This window comes from Bufo gargarizans, chromosome 2, assembly GCF_014858855.1.
Source record: "Bufo gargarizans isolate SCDJY-AF-19 chromosome 2, ASM1485885v1, whole genome shotgun sequence".
Classification (NCBI taxonomy): domain Eukaryota; kingdom Metazoa; phylum Chordata; class Amphibia; order Anura; family Bufonidae; genus Bufo; species Bufo gargarizans.
The window spans coordinates 242,669,019-242,695,385 of NC_058081.1; the positions used below are offsets into that span (position 1 = coordinate 242,669,019).

The window sequence follows — 26,367 nt, forward strand, 5'->3', positions numbered from 1 at the left end:
GGTGAGTTAAATTATTATTATTATTTTTTTAACCCCTCCAGCCCTATTTTAGTAAGCATTCTGTATTCAGAATGCTATTATTTTCCCTTATAACCATTTTATAAGGGAAAATAATAATGATCGGGTCTGGGTACCACATTCATTTTTATATCACGTGCGTGCAAAACACATTGCACCCGCGCAATAAAAACTGAACAACGGAACGCAATTGCAGTCAAAACTGACTGCAATTGGGTACCTACTCACGCGGGTTTTCCGCAATACACATGGGACACATCCCGAAACATATCCGTCACGCCCGTTTGAACCCAGCCTAACGGACACTACTGATCGGTGCTCAGTGGTTGCAAAATGCACACACGCACATGGTGCGTTTGTGCAAAAACCTAAACTCACACTAACTGAAATATATATCTAACTTACTACCACTAACTGCAGCTTTTTTCACGCCAAAAAAAGAAAAAAAAGAAAAAACAAAAATGTGCAGATGCTACTGAGCACACTACTGATCAGTGCTCTGCAGTACGCACGCACGCACACAGATCGTGCATGCGTGCAAAAACTGTAGTATAAAAATTCACTACAGTGTTATAAAAGTGAATACTGGCTAAAAATGTTACTTATATCTACAGTACAGACCAAAAGTTTGAACACACCTTCTCATTCAAAGAGTTTTCTTTATTTTCATGACTATGAAAATTGTAGATTCACACTGAAGGCATAAAACTATGAATCAACACATGTGGAATTATATACATAACAAAAAAGTGTGAAACAACTGAAAATATGTCATGTTCTAGGTTCTTCAAAGTAGCCACCTTTTGCTTTGATTACTGCTTTGCACACTCTTGGCATTCTCTTGATGAGCTTCAAGATGTAGTCACCTGAAATTGTTTTCACTTCACAGGTGTGCCCTGTCAGGTTTAATAAGTGGGATTTCTTGCCTTATAAATGGGGTTGCGTCAGTTGCATTGTGGAGAAGTCAGGTGGATACACAGCTGATAGTCCTACTGAATAGACTGTTCGAATTTGTATTATGGCAAGAAAAAAGCAGCTAAGTAAAGAAAAATGAGTGGCCATCATTACTTTAAGAAATTAAGGTCAATCAGTCCGAAAAATTGGGAAAACTTTGAAAGTGTCCCCAAGTGCAGTCACAAAAACCATCAAGCGCTACAAAGAAACTGGCTCACGTGCGGATCGCCGCAGGAAAGGAAGACCAAGAGTCACCTCTGCTGCGGAGGATGAGTTCATCCGAGTCACCAGCCTCAAATTGCAGGTTAACAGCAGATCAGATTAGAGACCAGGTCAATGCCACACAGAGTTCTAGCAGCAGACACATCTCTAGAACAACTGTTAAGAGGAGACTGTGTGAATCAGGTCTTGATGGTAGAATATCTGCTAGGAAACCACTGCTAAGGACAGGCAACAAGCAGAAGAGACTTGTTTGGGCTAAAGAACACAAGGAATGGACATTAGACCAGTGGACATCTGTGCTTTGGTCTGATGAGTCCAAATTTGAGATCTTTGGTTCCAACCACCGTGTCTTTGTGCAACGAAAAGGAACAGATGTTCTCTACATGCCCGGTTCCCACCGTGAAGCATGGAGGAGGAGGTGTGATGGTGTGGGGGTGCTTTGCTGGTGACACTGTTGGGGATTTATTCAAAATTGAAGGCATACTGAACCAGCATGGCTACCACAGCATCTTGCAGCGGCATGCTATTCCATCCAGTTTGCGTTTAGTTGGACCATCATTTATTTTTCAACAGGACAATGACCCAGGCTGTGTAAGGGCTATTTGACCATGAAGGAGAGTGATGGGGTGCTGCGCCAGATGACCTGGCCTCCACAGTCACCGGACCTGAACCCAATCGAGATGGTTTGGGGTGAGCTGGACCGCAGAGTGAAGGCAACAAGTGCTAAGCATCTCTGGGAACTCCTTCAAGACTATTGGAAGACCATTTCAGGTGACTGACTACCTCTTGAAGTTCATCAAGAGAATGCCAAGAGTGTGCAAAGCAGTAATCAAAGCAAAAGGTGGCTACTTTGAAGAAACTAGAATATAACATATTTTCAATTGTTTCACACTTTTTTGTTATGTATATAATTCCACATGTGTTAATTCATAGTTTTGATGCCTTCACTGTGAATCTACAATTTTCATAGTCATGAAAATAAAAAAAACTCTTTGAATGAGAAGGTGTGTCCAAACTTTTGCTCTGTACTGTATATATATATATATATAGAACTCTATATATATTTATATAAAGCCCTAACTACTTTTTTCTTTTTGAACCAAAAAAAAGAGAAATTTGCCCCAGGTAGTGATCAGGCAGGTACGCACTGAACAGCACTTGGCGGTCACAGCTCGCATGCAGAAAAAGTGGTGCAGAGCTGGAAGATTGTAAAACATAAATAAAAAATGAACAGAAAAAGTGCACGGACCAAATGGCGTTCGTAAAAAAAGGATGAGGGAGAGGGGGTGGGAAGGGACAGGAACTGAGGGTGGTTTAGGGATCTGGAACAGCTGTGAAATGAAAAAAAATCTGTGCAGCTATCCAGATGTTATTTTCAGCAGGAAAGGGGTTAAAAGCGCTGTGGTGTGAACCACAAGTCCCAGCAAGCCACAAGCAGAAAGTCACAGAACCTCTCTGCATGCAGTAACCAGCTAGAATGGCTGCATGCAGAGAAGTTCTGCCTCTTCCTGTGCGGCTATAGAGCTGCCATTGGCTGGAGCGTTGTTCCAGCCAATCGCAGCGCTGGCAGGGGACCCAAAACACTGGTGTCCCCTGCCTCACCTCGGAGGTGACCGGTGCTGACCAGTTCAGCACCTGTCACCTCTCCCTGACCTCCTCCCGACCAGCCCCGATGCTGATGACAGCTTCCTGCGCTGCGATGTGACCAACACATTGATCGGCCAATCGCATCGCTTGGAGCTGTAGGGGGGCGGTGCGGCACCATGCTGCCCTTACCAAGCATGGCTGCCTGCCATTAAGAGCCGGCATGGTGCTGCGATTCCCCCTTGATCCTCCCCCAGAGCCCCGCGGACCTTGCACCACACAGGTACGGCGCTGGTCCTTAAGTCACGTGTGGCAGAGGTCCTTAAGGGGTTAAAGGATTTTGTTTTGTTTCAAAAGAAAACTACAACAACAAAAAACTACTGTCTGAACAATAAAATCATGGTTTTTCATGGAAATGTTTCTACAATGAATTCATTCTTAAAATGGTAGTGGTTTAGTTCCCTGAATAAAAGTACCTTTATACTGTACAAATGTGTAGGAAATAATCAAGTCACATTTCCTTCTTCTATATACTATGTAGACAAACATGAATATGTAAATTGTTTATTAAGCATTTCACTAAAAATAATTCTTACGTGCAGCTAAAGATTAGAGCCTCATAACTCCTTAGAACAGTAATGATATCATGACCTGCAACCATTTAAGGGCCCAGCTATTAGTTCTTTATTCGATACAAAAACAATCAAAATCTCTGGTGGAAAAATAATTTACCTTCGTTTCTTGATTTTGGCTTGCTACAAGATGAGCCACTATTCCTACTTCCAATTTGTATATAAAATTGAAGTAATCTGTAACAAAGCAAGTAGAATAAAAAGGAGAAGATGTGTTGGTGACTTGGACCAATACACATTAGTTACATTACGTTTAGACATTGACAGCTTTTATAGTGTACCTAATTAATTTCTTTATATCATAAACAGTATACTTTTTAGCTCCAGTACTTGCTATAGAGGTAGCACACCTGTGGGGGAGGGGTTGCATTTTTGTGGCGACAGGGGGTGCATTTTTCTTTTCAGTCACCACTATGGTGAGCTCTGTACAAGGAGATTTTGCAGCTTTTGTTGAGTTCAATGTTAACTGTATAATTTCATAATATACACTGAGCACCCTCTAATGAAGGCCACATGCAGAAAGTTTTATCAGGTAATTATAAAGGGAATCCTAGTATATATAGCTATACAAAGGAAACCGTATAGCCATTTCTTTGTGCAGGTTTTTTTTTCTTTTTTAACTGTGTTCAGCAACCTGGAAATTAGTTTTCTCGAAAATCCCTTTAACTACATGGTCACATAACTTACAGTAATTTTTATATAGAGAAGGAATATCATTTCATGTGTCTATGCAAACAGCTTGATAGGGTGTAACAGATTCCCTTTAAGGGCTCGTTCACACAACCGTTGGTGTCCCGTTCTCGTACACCGTTCCATTGTCATTCCTCATCATGGATGCGGACCCATTCATTTCAATGGGTCCGCAAATCCGGAGATGCGGAACGGAACACTACGGAAGTACTACGGAGTGCTTTCTGGGGTTTTGTTCCGTGCCTCCGCACTGCAAAAAGATAGAACGTGCTCTATCTTTTTGCAGAACTGAGGGATTGCGAACCCATTCAAGTGAATGGGTCTGCGATCCCCATGTGTCTGCCCCACGGAAGGTGACCATGCATTGCAGACCGCAATTTGCGGTTCACAGCACGGGCACGGGACACCAACGGTCGTGTGAACGAGCCCTAAAAGGAATCTGTCACCACAATTTTGGACTATGATCTGCTGTAATGCATGAGTAGTACTGCAGATAAGGAGTCCAGATCAGTATTCCCCCTCTGTCAGCATTTAAAGCTGCTTGTACGTGTATGTACACACCACCGCAGCCATGGCAATCTATTTCAGCGCAGCTTTGAGAGCTTACAGCAGGGGAACAGGAGGCAGTAGGAAAAATCTGGACTTCTTATCTCCAGGACTATTCATGTATTACCGCAGATAAAACTACAAAATCATGGTGACATATTCCCTTCAAACTAGAACTTGTGTATATGTGAAATGTGTATAATAATAAGTATACATTAGTTAATTTCGCTCTGCCTCTCTAATTGCATAATAGACTTCGTCTTTCACATGTGTATGCAAAAATAAGGGGAACATATGGAAGGTAACACTTTTTCACACTGTTGCATACTATTTAGAGGAGTGTTTATGGCAAGTGATGATTGGAATCAATCTTACCTCTGCATCTGCTATTCATAATTAGCACTGAATTTTATAGGAGGTTTTATAGGGAGGCCACCAAACAGTCTGAGAGCTGAATACAGTAGCATAAAGCTCAGTAGGTGTATGAGGCAGGGGTTCACACTGAATGTTTCATACTCAGTGTCCTTGAAAATGACTGGAAAAACACTGCCTAGCTAGTAGCATATCAAGTTCAGCAAAAATTCTGCTCACATATGGGGTCATTTATCAAACTGGTGTAAAGTAGAACTGGCTTAGTTGCCCATAGCAACCAATTGGATTCCTCCTTTCATTTTCCAAAGGAGATGTCCAAAATGAAAGGTGGAATCTGACTGGTTGCGATGGGCAACTATGCCAGTTCTACTTTACACCAGTTTGATAAATCTCCCCCATAAGTCATCAATTTTTATGCTGATACTTTTGAGCGGGTAAAAACTCGCTTTTAAGTCCAATGATTTTCCAGCTTGCTACACTTACAAAAATAAAGGGAAAATTACTAATATGGTATGTTATCATACCTAATATGAGATTGATTATAATCAACCGTATTCATACCTTACTTTTGATTCTAACTTTGTGCAATTCCCTCTGTGTGATGGATGCCGTAATTGTTGTCATGACTTGTTGCTTTCAATGAATTAAACACTTTTAGACTATATATAGTTATATATGCAAAACCAGGGGGCAGCAACCTCTGGCACTCTGTCTGTCGTGAGAGTTGCTGACCCCTAGCCTAAGCCAATTATATACTGTATGCATTTTACATGCGTTTGCTCTGTTGTCCACTGCAATGTCTATGGCACACATACAAAAGCGACAATTGATTTGATGATATACTCTACATATTTGTAACCCTGCACTTTTCCTGGAAGATGCATTCCCCTTGCAATTGAATATACATCAATATAAAAAAGTCCTTTTATGGTTTCTATTAATGGGTCAAGTTCCGGTCACACATCAATGGATGACATCATTTACAAACAGATCTGACACTTCATGTGAAAACTAAAATTTCTGTAAAGACAATATATGATCTGTTTGTATAAAAGTTTGATTCTTATGACCCATGAGCTTTTGAGTTCTTGTCTTTAATAAAAAGTTTTATAACAAATAAGAAGAAGCAGTAAAAGTGACCACCAACATACCATGCAATTTTTAGCCGAAAGCTTTGTATCACACACACAGATGCAGACTATTGAATATCATTTTTACCTGGTGTGTGTTGTGTCCAGCGGGACAGTTCTTGCTTCCCTCTTTCCAGATCCATTAAAATATAGAGATTTTCCATCGCTTACGACCCCGCAGCCTGCGCCCACCTGTACTCCACTGATTTTATACCAAAGCTGACTAAGTTTGTCTTCAAATCTATCAAACATCTCACTTGGGTTGGGCTTGTTTGAGACACATGTTCCATGTTCAGCTAAAATAAAAAGTGATCCATACAGTTAGGTCCATCTATATTTGGACAGAGGCAATATTTTTCAAAGTTTTGTTCTGTACATTACCACAGTGGATTTTGAACAAAACAATTCAGATGCAGTTGCAGTTCAGACTTTCAGCTTTAATTCAGTGGTTTGAACAAAATAGTTGCATAAAAATGTGAGGAACTAAAGCATTTTTTAAACTCAATCCCTTCATTTCATGGGCTCAAAAGTAATTAGACAAATTAAATAATTGTAAATAAAATGTTAATTTCTAATACTTGGTTGAAAACCCTTTGTTGGCAATGACTACCTGAAGTCTTGAACTCATGGACATCACCAGACGCTGGGTTTCCTCCTTTTTAATGCTCTGCCAGGCCTTTACTGCAGCGGTTTTCAGTTGCTGTTTGCTTGTGGGCAAACAGCTCTATTGGGTTCACATCAGGTGACTGACTTGGCCATTCAAGAATATTCTACTTCTTTGCTTTAATAAACTCCTGGGTTGCTTTGGCTTTATGTTTTGGGTCATTGTCCATCTGTATTATGAAACCCTAACCAATCAGTTTGGCTGGATTTGAGCACACAGTACGCCTCTGAAAAAACCCAGAATTCATCTGGCTGCTTCTGTCCTGTGTCACATCATCAATAAACACTAGGGACCCAGTGCCACTGGCAGCCATACATGCCCAAGCCATCACACTGCCTCCGCTGTGTTTTACAGATGATGTGGTATGCTTTGGATCATCAGCTGTACCATGCCTTCGACATTCTTTTATCTTCTGGTTTTTCAAGATGTTTTTAGAAGAGTCCATCTAGCCTTCTTATTCTTGAGGCTTATCAGTGGCTTGCACCGTGCAGTGAACCCTCTGTATTTACTTTCATGCAGTCTTCTCTTTATGGTAGATTTGGATATTGATATGCCTATATCCTGGAGAGTGTTGTTTACTTGGTTGGATGTTGTGTTTCTCTTCACCATGGTAATTATTCTGCGATCATCCGCCACTGTTGTCTTCCGAGGGCGTACAGGTCTTTTTTTACATTGTTAAGGTCACCAGTGCTTTCTTCCGTTCTCAGGATGTACCAAACTGTAGATTTTGCCACTCCTAATAGTGTAGCAATTTCTCTGATGTTTTTTTCTGTTTTTGCAGTTTTGAAGTTGCCGTTTTAATGGTGCCATTTTGGGGTACACATAACTTTCTGATTAACTTTTATTAACTCTTTTTGGGAGGGAGATGGGAAAAAATTTCCATTGGTATCAATTTGGAGTAAGTGGAATAAGTGGCGCTTTCTGATCGCTAGTTATGTTTTTTTGGTGGCAACTAAGAATAAATGAGCAATTCTGTATTTTTTTTTTCTTACGGCGTTCACCATAGGGGATAATTTACATGATATTTATGTAGTCCAGGTAATTACTGACGCAGCAATACCAAACATATGGGTAAGATTTTTTTTTTTTGCAATTTCATTGAAAAGCATATTTTCAATGGGAAAAAAAAGGATATTTTTTAATGGTATTTTTTTTCTTTAATAAATAATTTTTCTTTTAGTTTTTTTTTTAAGCACGTAATAGTTCCACAAGGGGACTATAACAGACAGCTTTATGATTGTTTTTAAAATGCAATGCACTATCCCTATAGTCAATGCTATTCTGACATTGACCAGCAGGCTGCGCCAAAGAGGCGCAGCCTGCTGGAGATTACTGAAGGCTGGTCTGGGGTCTATATCAGACCCCTGCCAGCCTACACACACACATCGGCACCCAGTGATCGCATTTGCAGGGTGTTGATCAGAGACAGAGGTAGTCCGCTCCCTATGTCGGCACTTTACATGTGGCGGGCGCGATTGCCTGTGGAATGTAAAGTGTTAAACAGCCTGGATCGGCACTGCTGCCGGTCCGTGCTCTTAGGGCAGGGCCGCGGCTCACATGAGAGCCGAGTTCCCGCTTCCTGCTGCATGGGGGCCCAGCCTAAGGCCCCTTAGTAACCGCTGTAAAACACGTATGGGTGGTCACTAAGGGGTTAAAAACAGGGTACCACATGTAATAGAGCTGAAACTCCTAAACCGTTCATCTAATTTTAATGTGGATACCCTCAAATGAAAGCTAAAAGTCTGGAGTTTATGTCTATGTCCATTGTATAACTATAACTTAAATATGTTTTAGTAAACAGGTAATAAAAACAAAATTTGTGTCAGTGTCCAAATATATATAGACTTAACTGTATATGTGATACAAGATACAGGTTGCATTCAGTCATTTATGTTTTAAAGATACGGTTACAAATCCAGAAGAGATGAATTTTTCATTTAACTCTTTAGACCTCATGCACATGAGCATATTGGGAATATACAGTGGATATAAACAAGTCTACACACCCCTGTTAAAATGTCAGGTTTCTGTGCTGTAAAAAAATGAGACAAAGATAAATCATTTCAGAACTTTTTCCACCTTTAATGTGACCTATAAACTGTACCTCTCAATTGAGAAACAAACTGAAATCTTTTAGGTGGAGGGAAGAAAAAATAAATAAATAATGTGGTTGCATAAGTGTGCACACCCTCTTATAACTGCGGATGTAGCTGTGTTCAGAATTAAGCAATCACATTCAAAATCATGTTAAATAGGAGTCAGCATACACCTGCCATCATTTAAAGTGCCTCCGATTAACCCCAAATAAAGTTCTTTATTATAAAGTTCTGCTCTAGTTGGTCTTTCCTGAAATTTTCTTAGTCGCATCCCACAGCAAAAGCCATGGTCCACAGAGAGCTTCCAAAGCATCAGAGGGATCTCATTGTTAAAAGGTATCAGTCAGGAGAAGGGTACAAAAGAATTTCCAAAGCATTAGATATACCATGGAACACAGTGAAGACAGTCATCATCAAGTGGAGAAAATATGGCACAACAGTGACATTACCAAGAACTGGACATCCCTCCAAAATTGATGAAAAGACAAGAAGAAAACTGGTCTGGGAGGCTACCAAGAGGCCTACAGCAACATTAAAGGAGCTGCAGGAATATATGGCAAGTACTGGCTGTGTGGTACATGTGACAACAATCTCCCGTATTCTTCATATGCCTGGGCTATGGGGTAGAGTGGCAAGACGAAAGCCTTTTCTTAAAAATAAAAACATCCAAGCCAGGCTTTATTTTGAAAAAAACACATCTGAAGTCTCCCAAAAGCAGGTTGTTCTGGTTTGATGAAACCAAGGTTGAACTTTTTGGCCATAATTCCAAAAGATATGTTTGGCCCAAAAACAACACTGCACATCACCAAAGAAACACCATACCCACAGTGAAGCATGGTGGTGGCAGCATCATGCTTTGGGGCTGTTTTTCTTCAGATGGAACTGGTGCCTTAGTTAAGCTAGAGGGAATTATGAACAGTTCCAAATACCAGTCAATATTGGCACAAAACCTTCAGGCTTCTGCTAGAAAGCTGGACATGGAACTTCATCTTTCAGCATGACAACGTCCAAAAGCATACATCCAAATCAACCAAGGAATAGCTTGACCAGAAGAACACTAAAGTTTTGGAATGGCCCAGCCAGAGCCCAGACCTGAATCCGATTGAAAATCTGTGGTGTGATCTGAAGAGGGCTGTGCACAGGAGATGCCCTCGCAATCTGACAGGATTGGAGTGTTTTTGCCAAGAAGAATCTTGCCAAGTCAAAATGTGCCATGCTGATAGACTCATACCTAAAAAGACTGAGTGCTGTAATAAAATCAAAAGGTGCTTCAACAAAGTATTAGTTTAAGGCCTCTTTCACACTACAGTATGTTGAATTCAGTGTTTTGCGTTCCGTTTTTCAAGGATCCGTTGTTCCGTTTTTTGCTTCCGTTGTGGTTCCGTTTCCGTTCCGTTGTTCTGTTCCGTTTTTCCGTATGGCATATACAGTATACAGTAATTACATAGAAAAAATTGGGCTGGGCATAACATTTTCAATTGATGGTTCCGCAAAAAACTGAACGGATACGGAAGACATACGGATGCATTTCCGTATGTGTTCCGTTTTTTTTGCGGACCCATTGACTTGAATGGAGCCACGGACTGTGATTTGCGGCCAAATATAGGACATGTTCTATCTTTTCAACGGAACGGAAAAACGGAAACGGAATGCATACGGAACACATTCCGTTTTTTTGCGGAACCATTGAAATGAATGGTTCCGTATACGGACCGTATACGGACCGCAAAAAACGGACCGCAAAACGGAAAAAAAAAACGGTAGTGTGAAAGAGGCCTAAGGGTGTGCACAGTTCTGCAACCATATTTTATTTTTTATATTTTTTCTTCCCTCTACCTAAAAGATTTCAGTTTGTTTTTCAATTGAGTTGTACAGTTTATAGGTCACATTAAGGCTACTTTCACACTTGCGGCAGAGTGATCTGGTGGCATTAGTCAGACTGATCAGGATCCTGATCAGTCTTAAAAATGTCTGATCAGTGTTATCCGGCATTTATTTTTTTCACCTTTCGTTTCCCCCCCCCCCCCCCCCACAATAATGCCTCTTGTACATCGTCTTATTATCTTTTGGGAGACACCTATGACATTTCCCGTCAATAAATTACTTGTTGGTTGAATAAAAGTAACTTTAAGTCAAAATTTGCCAGGGGTATGAATAATTATGGGCAGCACTGTATATATATTGTTATGATTAAATGAGACAGCCTCTGTGTGTAAATACAATAGCAGATAATAAGATAATAAAAAAGGCAGCATGGTGCACTGGATGACAAATATCAAAGATATTTTTCTCCTCGAAGCACTGATTTTAGTACATTAAGAAAATATTTTTTTTCTTGTGAAAAGGGTACAATATAATATTTTTTTTTTTCAAACTCGCGTTTGGTGCGGATCTGTCATGGATCTGCACAAATGCATCCGTTCAGATATTGCATCCGTTCAGAACGGATCAGTTTATATTATCTTTAACGTCTTGAACACCATTGAAAGTCAATGAGGGACGGATCCATTTTCTTTTGTGCCAGATTGTGTCAGAGAAAACGGATCCGTCCCCATTGACTTACGGACCCGTTTGGCTACGTTTCGTCAGACGGACACCAAAATGCTGCACGCAGCGTTTTGGTGTCCGCCGCCAAAGCGGAATGGACGCGGAACGGAGCCAAACTGATGCATTCTGAGCAGATCCTTATCCATTCAGAATGCTTTAAGGGCAAAACTGATCCGTTTTGGACCGCTTGTCAGATCTCTGAACGGATCTCACAAACGGAAACCAAAACACCAGTGTGAAAGTAGCCGAAGACTTTCATTTACAGTGACTAAGTAATTGATTTTATGGATTTATAAAGTTTTTCAAGGACAGCATAAATAATTTATCGGATAGTAATGTTAACAATCAAATTAAGGAAGAAAAAAAACAACTCATGAAACTGAGTTTTTGGCACAGATGACCATAACATATGATGCCTACAGGGGATTAGCACCATTAAAGGGGATAACTAGTTTTCTAAAACTGATGGCAAATCCTTTTCTTGGCTATCAATATTAAATTGGTGAGGTTTTGACACAAGCATTACCCTCACTGATCAGCTGTTTGAAGGCCAGGATGCTCAGGCGAGTAATGAAGGCTCTATTTAGTTACATCAGGTTTTACATTGGTTTATACTGCACACACTTTACTTTTCACAGCAGCTATGACACGTATTACAACTTTATCACATTCATATGCTGAACAGAACAAAGAAAGCTTATTTAATGACGGAAAAGAGACATCCTCCGATAACTGTCAGAAAGTTGGGAGGACCCCCCTGCCAAAGTAACTACACAGGACATAAGCAGCGAGGAAGATGGTCATGGAACCTGAGAGGAACTTTATAGAACTCTGACAAATAGCCCATCTGCCATTGTCCATCTTTGCCAGATACTGATGCCAGCAATGCATGCTATAAAAAAGTCACTTTTTAGCCTTCTATAAAATAACTGAGACCATTAACAAGCAACATTCTAAGGGCTCTTTCACACGAGCGGATGCCGTGCGGGTAATCTGATGCGTGAAAGAGTGCCAAGCCCACGTTCCGGACAGCAGAGACACGGAGCATTAACATGACTGATAATGCTCTGTGCCTCTCCGTGATCTTTTTACTACAAAATCACAGTGAGATAAAATTGTCACCGTGATTTTGTAGTAAAAAGGTCACAGAGAAGCATAGGGCATTATCAATCATGTTAATGCTCCATATCTCTGCTGTCCGGAACGGGGCTTGGCACTCTTTCACGCAAGAGATCCGCTCATGTGAAAGAGCCCTAAAAGTTTCTCCTTGGAAAGGAAGTGAGGAGAAACAATGGAGTGATGGAAGAGTCCACATCTTTGGAACAGTATCTCTCTCGTGTTTAAAAGAAAAGTAATAATCATGCTTATGCTTTTCTAGATATATTCAATGAAAGCAGCACATAATGTATATACCACTCAGGTATATTGCAAATGTGATAACTATTTTCATTTGATATGCAATTAGATTTCTTTACCTGTGTATCCACGATCACAAAAACAAACTCCTGAAATACAATCTCCGTGACCATTACAGTAATTTGGACAAGGTTCTGATATATAAACACTGTCCAGACCAAAAGCTGGGGCATTTTTTAATGAGCTGCTCTCTTGTATCCATCGGAATCTTGTTTTACTAAAATGATAAGATGATAAGAAAAAGGTATACATTATAGTATATGTGCACATGAAATGTGTAATGAATAAAAATGACTTGGAAAAGTTTATAACACTAGCTATGGTTATATTTACACTGAAATAAAATATAAAATAAATAAATAAATATCAGAAACACCCATATCCAGGCTTGTCATTTGGATCAGTAATTTTACACCTGATTAACAGAGGGTCTCCATACTGAGTTCTAAAAAAAAAATGAATGCAACTTGCAACTGTGTATTAAATATAATATTTCTAAGATAAATACAGCTTTCTTGATGAACATGTGAAGAAATCAATGATGCTTTATTGGTATAATAGCAAAACATGGCACTTGATTCATGCTCATGGCTAAAACTCAACTTCATGTTCATTCATCATGAGCAAATCAGCAGGAAACATGTTTGGTGCCAGCCAAAAGAAATGATCACCTGTTGTGCATTTACATTGGCTAATTATTGAAAACAAATGTTTCTACAAATGCTTATCCCTGATAATTGACCCAATGATCAGTTGTGTAAAAGGACCTTAACCCCTTAGTGACCACCCATACGCCTTTTTTCAGCGGTCACTAAGGGGCCTTAGGCTGGGTAACCGGCGGCCTAGGCTAAGTGCTGCACGGGTCTCCCATGCAGCGGGGAGCGGAAACCCGGCTCTCATATGAGAGCCGCGGCCCTTCTCTAACAGCCCAGACCGGCAGGAGTGCCGATCCAGGATGTTTAACACTTTACATGCCATGGGCAATGGAGTCCGCCACATGTAAAGTGCTGACAGAGGGAGCAGACTCCCTCTGTCTCCTATCGGCACCCCGCAAATGCAATCGCAGGGTGCCAACGTGTGTGAAGGCTGCCTGGGGTCTGATGTAGGCCCCAGACCAGCCTTCAGTCATTTCCGGTGTCAATGTTAGAATAGCATTGCCATTAAAATTAAATGCACTATAGGGATAGTGCAATTGCATTTTAAAAGCCATCAAAAAGTTGTCTGTTATAGTCCCCTTGTGTGACTATTGTCAGTATGGGATCTGCATCTCCACTGCAGGGTGGCAGATCGCTGTCTACACATTGCAGCACTATGGGTCCCAGTACTGGCTTACCTTGTAGGAGACGCAGGTGCCCGCCAGCATACCGTCGCATCCGTCCTCTTTGCCAGGTGTCATCTGATGAGCTATAGCACGCACGCGCGCACCTCTCCCTTTCTTATAGGAGTAGGCAGCTGGTTCCTGATTACCATCCCCACCCGAAGGCGGGACTAGTTGTATTTAAGGCAGCTTCACTCATCATGAAGTGCCCAAGCGTGGTTGTTGTACCTCTGGACTCCCGCTGAAGCACTCCACTGTGTCTGTTCGTTGGATTTCCTGGATTCTGACCTCCGCTTCATTTGACTACGCATCTGCCTGCTGTCTGTATATTGGACCTCCTGGATTATAGACCTCTGCACTGCCTGACAACGCATCAGTCCATCTCTTCCAGTAAGTCTGCCTGGATCCAGTCCCTGCGCTGCCTATGAGACAGCTTATATCTGCACTGCCTGATTATGCATCTGCCCATGTAAAGTCTGCCTGGATCCAGACCCTGCGCTGCCTCTGAGACTGCTTATATCTGCATGCTATATTGCTCTGAACTTTGTGTTGCCTGTATCTGTCAAGTGACTTTTTGAATACTGTCTGCCAGTAAAGACCATCTGTTACTTTATTCTGCCTTTGTTGGACTCTGTTCACACTACTGCAGGTAGCTGCATTCAAGGTAACAGGTGCAGACACCAGGGTCCTGTCTCTGAGAGTCAGCAGTCTGCGATATTGGACTAATTCCAGTCCTCTATCAGCTGACACAGAGGATCCACATCCTCTGGTCGTAACAACTATTAATTGGTAAAAAAATAAATAAAATAATTTAATTTATTCAATAAAAAAATTCTGTAAAAAACGATTTTTTCCATTGAAAATATGCTTTTAATGAAAGAAAAAAAAAAAATCTCTCCCATATGTTTGGTATTGCCACGTCCGTAACAACCCAGACTACATAAATATCATGTAAATTATCCCCTACGGTGAGCGCCGAAAAAAAAAAAAAAAAAAAAAATATATATATATATATATATATGTCAAAAAGCGCCATTTACTCCAAAATGATACCAGTGAAAAATAAAAATCGTGCCCCAAAAATCAAGCCCTCACACAACTCCATATAAAGAAAAATAAAGTTATGGGTCTTGGGAAGTGGCAATGCAAAAACATTTTTTTTTTTAAAAAAAGGAGTTTTATTGCAAAAAAAGTAGTAAAACGTAAAAAAAATATGTATTTGGTATCACTGTAATCATACTGACCCAGAGAATAAAGATATTATGTTATTTATACCGAAAAATGACGCCGTAAAATATATATAACGTAAAAACGCAGTAGCAGTATTGCTGTTTTTCCCATCTCCCTCCCAGAAAGAGTTAATAAAAGTTAATCAGAAAGTTATGTGTACCCCAAAATAGCACCATTAAAAAACTACAACTTGTCCTGCAAACAACAAGCCATCATAAAGCTACTGTATATAAAAAATAAAACAGTTATAGCTCTTGGAACGCGACGATGAAAAAAGGAAGAAAAACACTTGGTCAGTAAATCCGAAAACAGGCTTACTGACCAAGCGGAGCATTGCAGGCCTACAGGAGAAGGAGCAGGGAGACAGTGCCTGCAAGCAAGTAAGTCATCTTCCGTTTGTAGGTTTGGCAGAATGGGTGGTTTGCCAAACCCCCCCCCCCCCCGCCCTTCTCCCCCCATTCTTGCACAAACCCTTTAAGTATAACTCCCATCTTTCAATAGCAACATGGTCGACAAACTTTACAAAAGTTAATTTATATATTTGTCTACTGTATATACATACACAAATGACCTTTGCTTATTGCAGATGTCTTCAACCTTTTCTGGCTGATAAGTCACTTGCACATGTAACAGATGGTATTGAGACCAACTGGGTATTAAAAAAGTCTATTAAAGATATGTCATATGGTTCTTATCATAGTGTTAAATGCCACTGCCATTGATACGATTTTAATGTCAGTGCCAAGTTTCAATAATATGATGAGATCCTTGTTTGCTACTAAGGTGCAATACTAATAGAATAGCTACCACCATCTGGGTAGCCACGTGCAGGGGGCTTGAGAGCCATATGTGGCTCCTGACCCACCAGTTGGGCAACAGTGACTTAGTATTTAACCAACCTATGCAATGAAAGTAAATGGCAATCAACCAAAGAGTAAAATAAACAAATTAAGATGCGCACTCCCTGCCCATCTGCCTGGTGCTTCTAATCAGTGTATAATACAGTTGGATGTTACAATGCCCTAAATTCTGTAGGTCAAAAGCCCAAAAAAGACAAGTATTTTAGTGTAGGTCCTGTCTGCTGGAATACTGGATGCACAATTGACAGTGGGCATCCAGAGATCATCAATATGTTTACACTGACAGTACAGCACAAACATGATATGGGTTTAGTGTAGTTCCTAATATTTACAGTTTTACATTTACAACTCATGGATAGTACTGTATTGCAGCAATTACCGCTATCCATGTATCACATGGGCTACAAACTAGACACTTTACACCCACTGTTGCTGGCAGCTGCCCTTTTTAACTTTTACCAGTTATAGAATATCTGTGTTGGGACAGATACTGAATAGTGACAATCCATGTAACATTATTTACATTTTCCTTTCTGTGTCACTTGCTAAGGGTACTTTCACACTTGTGGCAGGACAGATCCGACAGGCTGTTCACCCTGTCGGATCCGTCCTTCCGCTATTTCGCCGTGCCGCCGGACCGCCGCTCCGGGTGAGGAGCTCCGGCGCAGCACGGTAGTGCACGGCGAAAGGCCACCGGACTAAGTCCTGCATGTCCGACTTTTTAGTCCGGCGGCCTCTCACCGCAAACTGCCGTACTGCGCCAGATATCAATCACATAGGATGTAAATGTCTCTGGACAGTGCACAGCCCCTATCATTTAACCCCCCAGGTGCCACGATCAATGCTGATCGCGGCCCCTGTGAGTGAAGGCGGAGGAATGCGATTCCCTCTATAAAAAAATTATGATTTATCCATAAGAGTTTTAAAAGGTTATTTATACATTGTATTTCTTTACTTATTAGCAAATGGGTGTGGCAGCGGAGGAGCCACGGCCAGGGGTGGGTAATGGGCGGAGTTAGGGGGCCCAATTCAGATTCTTGCTATGGGGCCCAATGATTTTTGTGTACACCCCTGAACATACCCATGTCTTTACTTGATGAGTATATAAATCACTTCCCAGATCACATACAGAAAAACCAAGAGGCAGTCTGCCAGTCGGAGAAGAAGGCCGAGCAAGTAACAGATCTTATTTACAACCCTGTCAGATGTCGTACACAGTATTAGTTGTGTGTGCACCATCAGCTTTCATTCTTAGTCCTTTTTTAAACTGTAAAATCTGCTAATGGAATAAATGTGGAGAGGTCCTAAGGATACTTTATTTTCATTTCATATATTTAGTCCCATCAACAAGAACTGTCACTACAGTATGTCAGATTTCCTATTTCTTAATGGCTGCTGTGACTTTCAGCATATGACTCTGCAAACAAGCTGCTGAGGAGTAGTGGAAATGATGGCAAGCTGAGATGAATTGCATACACTAGTCAATCACTGGCTCCCTTTTCCAGTAGAAACAGAGGGCATATATATAGTATGTCCTTGCTGTGCAGGGCTTTCTTGCCATCTGGAGCTAGGTTGGTCCAAGTACGTAGTTTCTGGGAAAGAACAAGAAGCCTGAACTCCCAGAAGTAATTACTGCTGAAGTGCAGCCAACAAGATTATGCTGCATTTCTAAAATATGTCGTGCACATTGATCATAAATGTGGGGGACTGCCCTGCTGCATCCACAGTCCCAACACAAACTCGGGGAGTGCAAACAATGACATGTCAAAGTGCTAACAAGCTATAATATATTTTCTTCTTTAAGTAATCACATCACTGACCTTTTATTCCTTAAATCAATTCCATGATGATGGATGGTAGGTTTGTTTGTTATACACTAGATTAATTGGCAAAATGACAAATGACTGCACGCTCAAGATCACTGATTATGCCACCATGGTATTATAGTGCTCTGTAGTATAGTAGCTAAAAAGATGTGTTATTCTACAGCCATTTGAAATGGATTCTAACATATTCTGAAGAAACCCTATCAATGAAAGGCAATGGTAATCTAATGGAACAGAGACTAGCCATTATGCAAAGTCTTAGCAAAACAAAAATATGCAGGTTCACACAGCCCAAGACTAGACTGAGCCCTCCATAGGGGCTGACTACTGAAGGCACATTTAGGGTATGGCCACACGGTCGGGTTAGGCTACTTTCACACTAGCGTTCGATCGGATCCGTCTGCATTAATAACTTAGAAAAAATTCTAAGTGTGAAAGTAGCCTGAGCGGATCCGTTCAGACTTTCAATGTAAAGTCAATGGGGGACGGATCCGCTCCATTCAGACTGCATCAGGGCTGGACGGAGGCGTTCGGGTCCGCTCGTGAGCTCCTTCAAACGGAGCTCACGAACGGACCTATGAACGCTAGTGTGAAAGTAGCCTTATGCATGCAATTTTGGAAGCAAAACTCAAAAGGACCAATACAACTTATTCTTCTGGTTTAAGCTTCCAAACTTGCATGCAGAAACCTGACCTTGTGTTGCTACTCAGAATACATTTCACAGATTACTCTAGTTAAAGGGCTAATCTCGCAAATAGCATTTATCACCTACACACAGATTTTTGAGAATGCAAGGATAAGGAGGAAAAAGCCAGCTCATCGATGCTCTGATATTTGAGGGAAAATAGAATTGATCCAGCATGAAGTAAAATCCAATTTATTGAAGACATTTTAAAACATTTTTCCTGTGAGACTCCTGTACCAAACATCTGGTTGAAGAGTCGCTGTTGATGGCTGAAGTGCTGGGACCCTTGTCAATCACAAGAACTAGAGTTCCAGAGTCACCTATCTGAATGGAACTGTATTGCACATGTCAGTCCACCACTTCATTCACTTCCATAGAACTTGTTACATAGACAGTGCTCAATCTGATCCATAGAAGTGAAGACGATGGTGAACCGACATGCACATTACCTCAAGATCGCTTGGGAACCCAGCAGTGAAACCCCCAATTCTTTTTAATAACTCCTTTACAGAGGAACCAGAAAAATGCAGGCATACATTGATTATGGCTTATATTTAAAGGGTATTGTGATGTTCAGGGCTCTCACAAGCGGTCCAAAACGGATCAGTTTTGCCCTAATGCATTCTGAATGGAAATGGATCAGCTCAGAATGCATCAGTTTGATTGGTCTGGTGTCCGCTTGACGAAACTGATCCAAATGGATCCGTCCTGGCACACAATGTAAGTCAATGAGGATGGATCCGTTTTCTCTGGCACAATAGAAAAAGGATCCGTCTTCTATTGACTTTCAATGGAGTTCATGACAGGTCTGTCTTGGCTATGTTACAGATAATAATACAAACGGATCTGTTCATGCCGGATGCATGCGGTTGTGTTATTGTAACCGATCTGTTTTTGCAGATCCATGACGGATCCGCCCAAAACGTGAGTGCTAAAGTAGCCTTAATCTAATAAATCTAAACAAAAACTTGTGCAATTTTCCCATTTTCTTTGTTTATCAGTTTTTCATAGTGATCAAGATCTTGGATTTCAGTCATTTGATGATCACTAAGATAAACACCTGACCACAAGATAAAATTCTCATAACTGTACTTTAACCCCTTAAGGACCGGGTCATTTTTCAGCTTAAGGACCAGACAGATTTTTGCAAATCTGACATGCATCACTTTATGGGGTGATAACTTTAAAACGCTTTTACTCCAAGCCATTCTGAGACTGTTTTCTCGTCACAAATTGTACTTTATGACAGTGCTAAATTTGAATCAAAATATTTTATTTTTATTTAAAAAAAAAAACAACAAATTTGCCAAAAATTTGGAAAAATTCGCAACTTTCCAAATTTCAATTACTCTGCTTTTAAAACAGATAGTGATACCTCATATAATAGTTATTACTTTGCATTTCCCATATGTCTACTTCATGTTTGGATCATTTTGTGAATTTCATTTTTTGGGGACGTTAGAAGGCTTAGAAGTTTAGAAGCAAATCTTAGAACCACCCAAAAATGACCCCATTTTAGAAAATACACACCTCATGGTATTAAAAACTGATTTTAAAAATGTTGTTAACCCTTTAGGTGTTTCATAAGAATTAATGGAAAATGGAGATGAAATTTCAGAATTTCACTTTTTTGGCAGATTTTCCATTTTAATCATTTTTTTTCCGCTAACAAAGCAAAGGTTAACAGCCAAACTCAATATGTATTGCCCTGATTCTGTAGTTTACAGAAGTAAACTGCTGTATGGCCACACGGCAGGTTGCAGAAGGAAAGGAATGCCATATGGTTTTTAGAAGGCAGATTTTGATAGACTGTTTGTTTTTTTGACACCATGTCCCATTTGAAGCCCCCCTGATGCACCCCTAGAGTAGAAACTAAAAAAGTGACCCCATTTTAGAAATTACACCCCTCAAGGTATTCAAAACTGATTTTACAAACTTTGTTAACCCTTTAGGTGTTGCAGAAGAATTAATTGAAAATGGATGGAAATTTCAGAATTTCACTTTTTGGGGCAGATTTTCAATTTTAATCAATTTCTTTCCGCTAACAAAGCAAGGATTAACAGCCAAACTAAACTCAATATTTATTGCCCTACACCCCATATGTGGTAGTAAAGGAAAGGAACGCCATATGGTTTTTGGAGGGCAGATTTCACTGGGATAATTTTAACTTACCATTTCACATTTGAAGACCCCCTGATGCACCCCTAAAGTAGAAACTCCAAAAAAGTTACCCCCATTTTGGAAACTACAGGATAAGGTAGCAGTTTTGTTGGTACTATTTTAGGGTACAGATGATTTTTTGTTGCTCTATATTACACTTTTTGAGAGGCAAAGTAACAAAAAAATTGCTGTTTTGGCACTGTTTTAATTTTTTGCTCATCTGACAGGCTAATGAGCTATTTTATAGAGCAGGTTACTACGGACGCGACAAAATGACTACTTTTTTGTTGTTTGTTTCAGTTTTATATAATAAAGCATTTTTGAAAAAAAGATTTTTTTAGTGTCTCCATATTCTGAAAGCCATAGTTTAGTTTTATTTTTTGGGCGACTGTCTTATTGAGGGGCTCATTTTTTTGGGTATAAGATGATGGTTTGATTGGTACTATTTTAGGATGCATATGACTTTTTGATCTCTTAGTATTACACTTTCTGTGATGTAAGGTGACAAAAAATTGCTTTTTTGACACCGACAATTATTTTTTTTTACTGTGTTCACCTAAGGGGTTAGGTCATGTGATATTTTTATATAAAGCAGGATGTTACGGACTTGGCAATACCTAATATCTATACTTTTTTTTTATTTCAGTTTTACAATAACAGCATTTTTTAAACAAAAAAAAAATCATGTTTTATTCTGAGATCCATAGTTTTATTTTTTGGGCAATTGGTAGGGGCTAATTTTTTTTCGGGATGAGATGACTGGTACAATTTTGGGGTGCTTATGACTTTGATCGCTTGGTATCACACTTTTTGTGATGTAAGGTGACAAAAAAATAGGTTTTTTTAACACCGTTTTATTTGATTTTTTTCATGGTGTTCACCTGAGGGATTAGGTCATGTGATATTTTTATAGAGCAGGTCGTCACGAATGTAGAAATACCTAATATGTATAAAATGTTTATTTATTTATTTCGGGATGAGATGACTGTTTGATTGGTCCGATTTTGGGGTGCTTGACTTTTTGATCGCTTGGTATTACACTTTTTGTGATGTAAGGTATTATTTTACGGTGTTCACCTGAGGGGTTAAATCGTGTGATATTTTTATAGAGAAGGTTGTTAAGGACACGTCGATACCTAATATGCATACTTTTTTTTTTTTTACATTTAACACAATAAAAGCATTTTTGAAACAAAATAAATTCATGTTTTAGTGCCTTCATAGTCTGAGAGTCAGTTTTTTTATTTTTTGGGCAATTGTCCTATGTAGGGGCTCATTTTTTGCAGGATAAGATGACGGTTAGATTGATACTATTTTCGGGGCATACGCCTTTTTGATCACTTTGTGATGTAAGGTGACAAAAATGGCTTTTTTTTACAGTTTTTCTTTTTTATGGTGTCTAATGGACGTGGTGAATAATGTGATCTATTTATAGAGCGGGTCGTTACGGACGCGGCGATACCTAATATGCGTCTTTTTCATTTTTTCTTTCTTTTTTTTATTATAAAATCAGGGGAAAGGGGCGTTTTTAAATAGTTTTTTACTTGAAACTTTTTTTTATTGAAAACACTTTTCTTTACTTTTTTAAAAAAAACTTTATTTCTTTCCCACTCTGAGCCTTCAATTTTTGGGGGTATGATCCCCTCTGCAATGCATCACAATACATATGTATTGTAATGCATTGCCAGTTAGTGGATAACACTGAGTAATACACTAACAGGTTGCCTAGGAGACCCAGCCTGAGGCTGGATCTCCTGGGCACCCATACAAGACAGGTCCCCATGCCGTGCAAGGCATTGGGCAGCCTCTGCATGGCATCGGGCTGCCTTGCCACACATCGGGTCCCACGCCACAGCAGCACGGGGACTCGATGTGCTCCTTCACCCGCCGCAAACCCCTTCTATGTTGCGGTCAGCGCTGACCGTGGCATAGAAGAGGTTAATTCGCCGGCATCGCTGTAAACAGTGGCCCGGCTACTAGGGACTGCCGGACCCCTGCAGTGTTTGGGCAGGCGCCGCTCCTGCATCCGCCCCATAAGCCCGCCGTGCATGTACGACGGAATGCGTTCTGACACAGATGCCCCCGCTGTACATGCATGGCATTTTACGTTAAGAGGTTAACTATTATGAGTACTGATCAGCATATGATGTGGACAGATTTTTCTGGATCTAGACATTGAAGGTACAGTATGTTTGAAAACCACTGCAGTGAAATCAGAAGCATATTCAGCACCATGCAGCAGTATTAAAAGTGAGTAGGATCTGTTGGGCCCTGGCAATGTTTGCTATGCTGGATATTGCAATTCTGTTGGAACATAGCACCAGAATGCCTGGCACAGACGTGGATGTAGCCTTAAGCTGGATTTACACAGGCCGACTGAGCGGCCAATCGTCGGGAAGGAAGCTGTTCGTTCAGTGAAGGGGACAGCAGCATTTACAAGTAGCGATCTCCTTCACTATATGAGGACGAGCGATCACTATTGTGATCCCTCATCCTCATACAGAATCATGGTTTCTGAGCACACGATCTGCTGCCCAGAAGCTACGATCAGTAGTGCCTGCACGAACGACAGGATCACCTGATGAACGAGCGTTTTGCTCGGTGATCGGCAGCACATTTACATGGACAGATTTTCGTTCTCGGGCCATGCAAATGCACCTTTAGTTTGAAAATCTAAACTTTCAGTGGAAAAGTAATCTCACATAATAAGTAACAGAAAGCAGAGCTGCCACCAACTAGTTGAAAATGTAATTAGATTTTTTTTTTTTTTTTTTTACCCTGGCTCCAATTATAGCTTCCTTCACACACTTCTTTTGATGTTTTTTTTGTTCACATATTTTTTCAGGTATGCATAGGAAAATGACTGAAAAAAGTCAAAGCAACAGCATACTTTGATTTAACAAAAACAGGCAGCAGATCTTGCTGTGTAATCACGCTCTGCTGCTGGCAAACAACGAGTCAGTATGGGGAAAAGGGATGGCATTAGCTATCGCTCCTCCCAATACTGTGGAGGAGATCACTGCATACAAATGCAGTGGTCTCCTCTGCTCATGAGCAGGTGATTGTTAGGAAGGAATGCTGCTCTGTCGTCCTGTGTAAAGGGACCTTTTTAGTGAGAATGCTATCAATTACTGATAACACCTCCTGGTGTACTGAGAGCTGTTCACGGGGGTGGTATTAAGTTAGAGAATACAGAGATATAAATGTATAAATGATAAGTTTAACTGAATCTTTTCCAACAGAACTATATGTCAAACTGCTCAGCTTCTTCTGCTCTATAACATGCTGCCTGCAGATTACACTGCATTTTGTTGTGACAAGTCCTCTTTTTAAATAAAAACAAATTTCACAGTTAGATAAGTTACCTTGAGGCAAGTGATCTTGGTATGATGATTGTTACCCTTGTCCAATCTTCATAGTCTCCTTGAGAGTAAGAGGTTGGTTCGCCTAATTCCCTGGAACTTCCTTCACAATCTTTGATTCCTGGAGATGCAGGATAACATCCCTCTCTCACGAGTGACCAAGACAGGCCTGCATCATGGGAGTACTGAAGGAGGACTGGAGTTGTATTGCTGAACTCTTTTGTGCATCCTACATTTAACTGAAGTAGATAAGCATACTGTAAGTAACCATCCATGATATTTCAAAATCTGTCTATAAAATAGTTTAAGCAGGACATGTAGCTTAGGCAAACAGTAACATACAGTATAGGACTACAAACTTCCATGTGTAATGCATGGGTACTTACAATTCTTAAATCTGAAAAATGTTAACAAATTGTGAAAAAGGGGTTTAGCATGAAAAAAAAAAGTACTGTTAAAATCCTAAAACTGATGTTATTGCAGTTGTAAACATACTGCAAATGTGACATAATAGTAAGGAATGGTAAGCTATTGCCAGCACATCCCTGTTTAGATTTTGAGCAACAACAAACCCATCATGAAAAATGCATGATTGCTGTGGTTTTGCAATGCAGTAATTGCCCATGTGGTTGTACAAGTGAAACATGTTTAACAAATATGTTTCCCCTGCAAAGCCGCATGGGCAATTTCTGCATCGCAAAACTATGGCAATTGTGGTAAAAAGGCATGCATTTTTTCTGATCCATTTTTTGTTGCATTTTTTTTACCGCAGTTGTAAATCCAGCCTCAGGTATGTAACCACAGGCCACCACAAAATAAGCTTTCTTTATAGCACTAGAACCAGGTCATAGTCATAAAATAGGCATAAAATATAATATTGAACTATATATAGACAGGCATAAAGTGTTTTAGAAAATAATTGTAAGAAAACAAGAATTCATAATTATTTGTGGTCACATTATGTGAATTCTGACTCTAGCCACGCAGAAAGATTCTTTAACACAATAATGGAATGAGAGAATAATAAAAATGTTCATTCAGTAGAGGATTTTTGATAACAGAAAATATCAGTTCTGAACTTTGCAGCTGTTTTGCTCTCTATGCTATTAGTGCTAGTAGACAGGCGCATGGTGCACTTTCTTCTGTTTTTATTTGGGCTGTTAAGGCTAGCTAGAGGTCCTGTACATATTTCTCAATGAGATGTCTACTTCAAGGTTGATTCTGGTACTTTCTGAAGTTTAAAAAAAAAAAATGATGAATTACTTCTTTATTTAGGTTGTGTTGAGTGATAACACCTGCCCAGCTGCTATGTCACAAGCTGAGCCGAGAATGTGATAATGTGAAAAGTGTTGATGATCTTCACATTGCTGTTTAACACGTATGGAAGTAGAAGTTCTTGCATTATATTAATCATAAAACCCAGGGCTTACGGGAACCATCCCTTCTCCCTTTTAACAGAATTTACAATTTGTAAAAGTATATTAGTGCCACTCTATCTCTGTAGACCACACAATTAATTGTGTTTGGTCAAATGCTTTTTAAAGGATATCTCTAAATGGGCAAAACTGTTTCAGCAAATAAGTTATTTATTGCATAATGAAAAGTGATACAGTTTTCCAGTATACTTTCTTTATCAGTTCTCTCCTTGCTGTCAATAAAAATGATGTCCTGGTATTATGATGGAAATATGGGGTACGACTCATTTCACTACAGTTTTAGGAACTCTGTGTTGTGTGAGACCAGACAGTGCGGCTGCCCACACAAGACCAAGCAACTCCCACCTGCAGCAGCCAATGGGCGCATACATCTGCAGTAAAATTATAAGGCCATTGGCCACTAATGGTGGATGTGGCTTGGACGTCTGTGTCTTCACCTAAATCATCTGTGCACTTCTGAGATCATTACATGACGGGACTAATTTTTAGCCCCTGCCACTGAACACTGAGGTTATAACCACAACAGACAGAGATATCTGAGGGATGTTACATGTACATTAGTTTCAGATTTTGCAGCAGAGTTGCTGTGGATTTCACCCAATGCATTGAAGGACCGCAT

General features: G+C 40.1%; 1 protein-coding gene across 2 annotated transcripts in view; it reads right to left on the bottom strand.

The window, feature by feature from the left end:
• RELN (reelin) overlaps positions 1-26,367 on the bottom strand; it is a 716,958-nt gene that overhangs the window by 174,983 nt on the left and 515,608 nt on the right. For both annotated transcript variants that reach the window (XM_044280166.1, XM_044280165.1), the window contains exons 28-31: positions 24,316-24,551; positions 12,931-13,088; positions 6,237-6,444; positions 3,511-3,587 (exon numbers count right to left, since the gene is read on the bottom strand). In XM_044280166.1, coding sequence (XP_044136101.1) covers positions 3,511-3,587; positions 6,237-6,444; positions 12,931-13,088; positions 24,316-24,551 — 679 coding nt within the window. The remainder of the gene's footprint in view (positions 1-3,510; positions 3,588-6,236; positions 6,445-12,930; positions 13,089-24,315; positions 24,552-26,367) is intronic.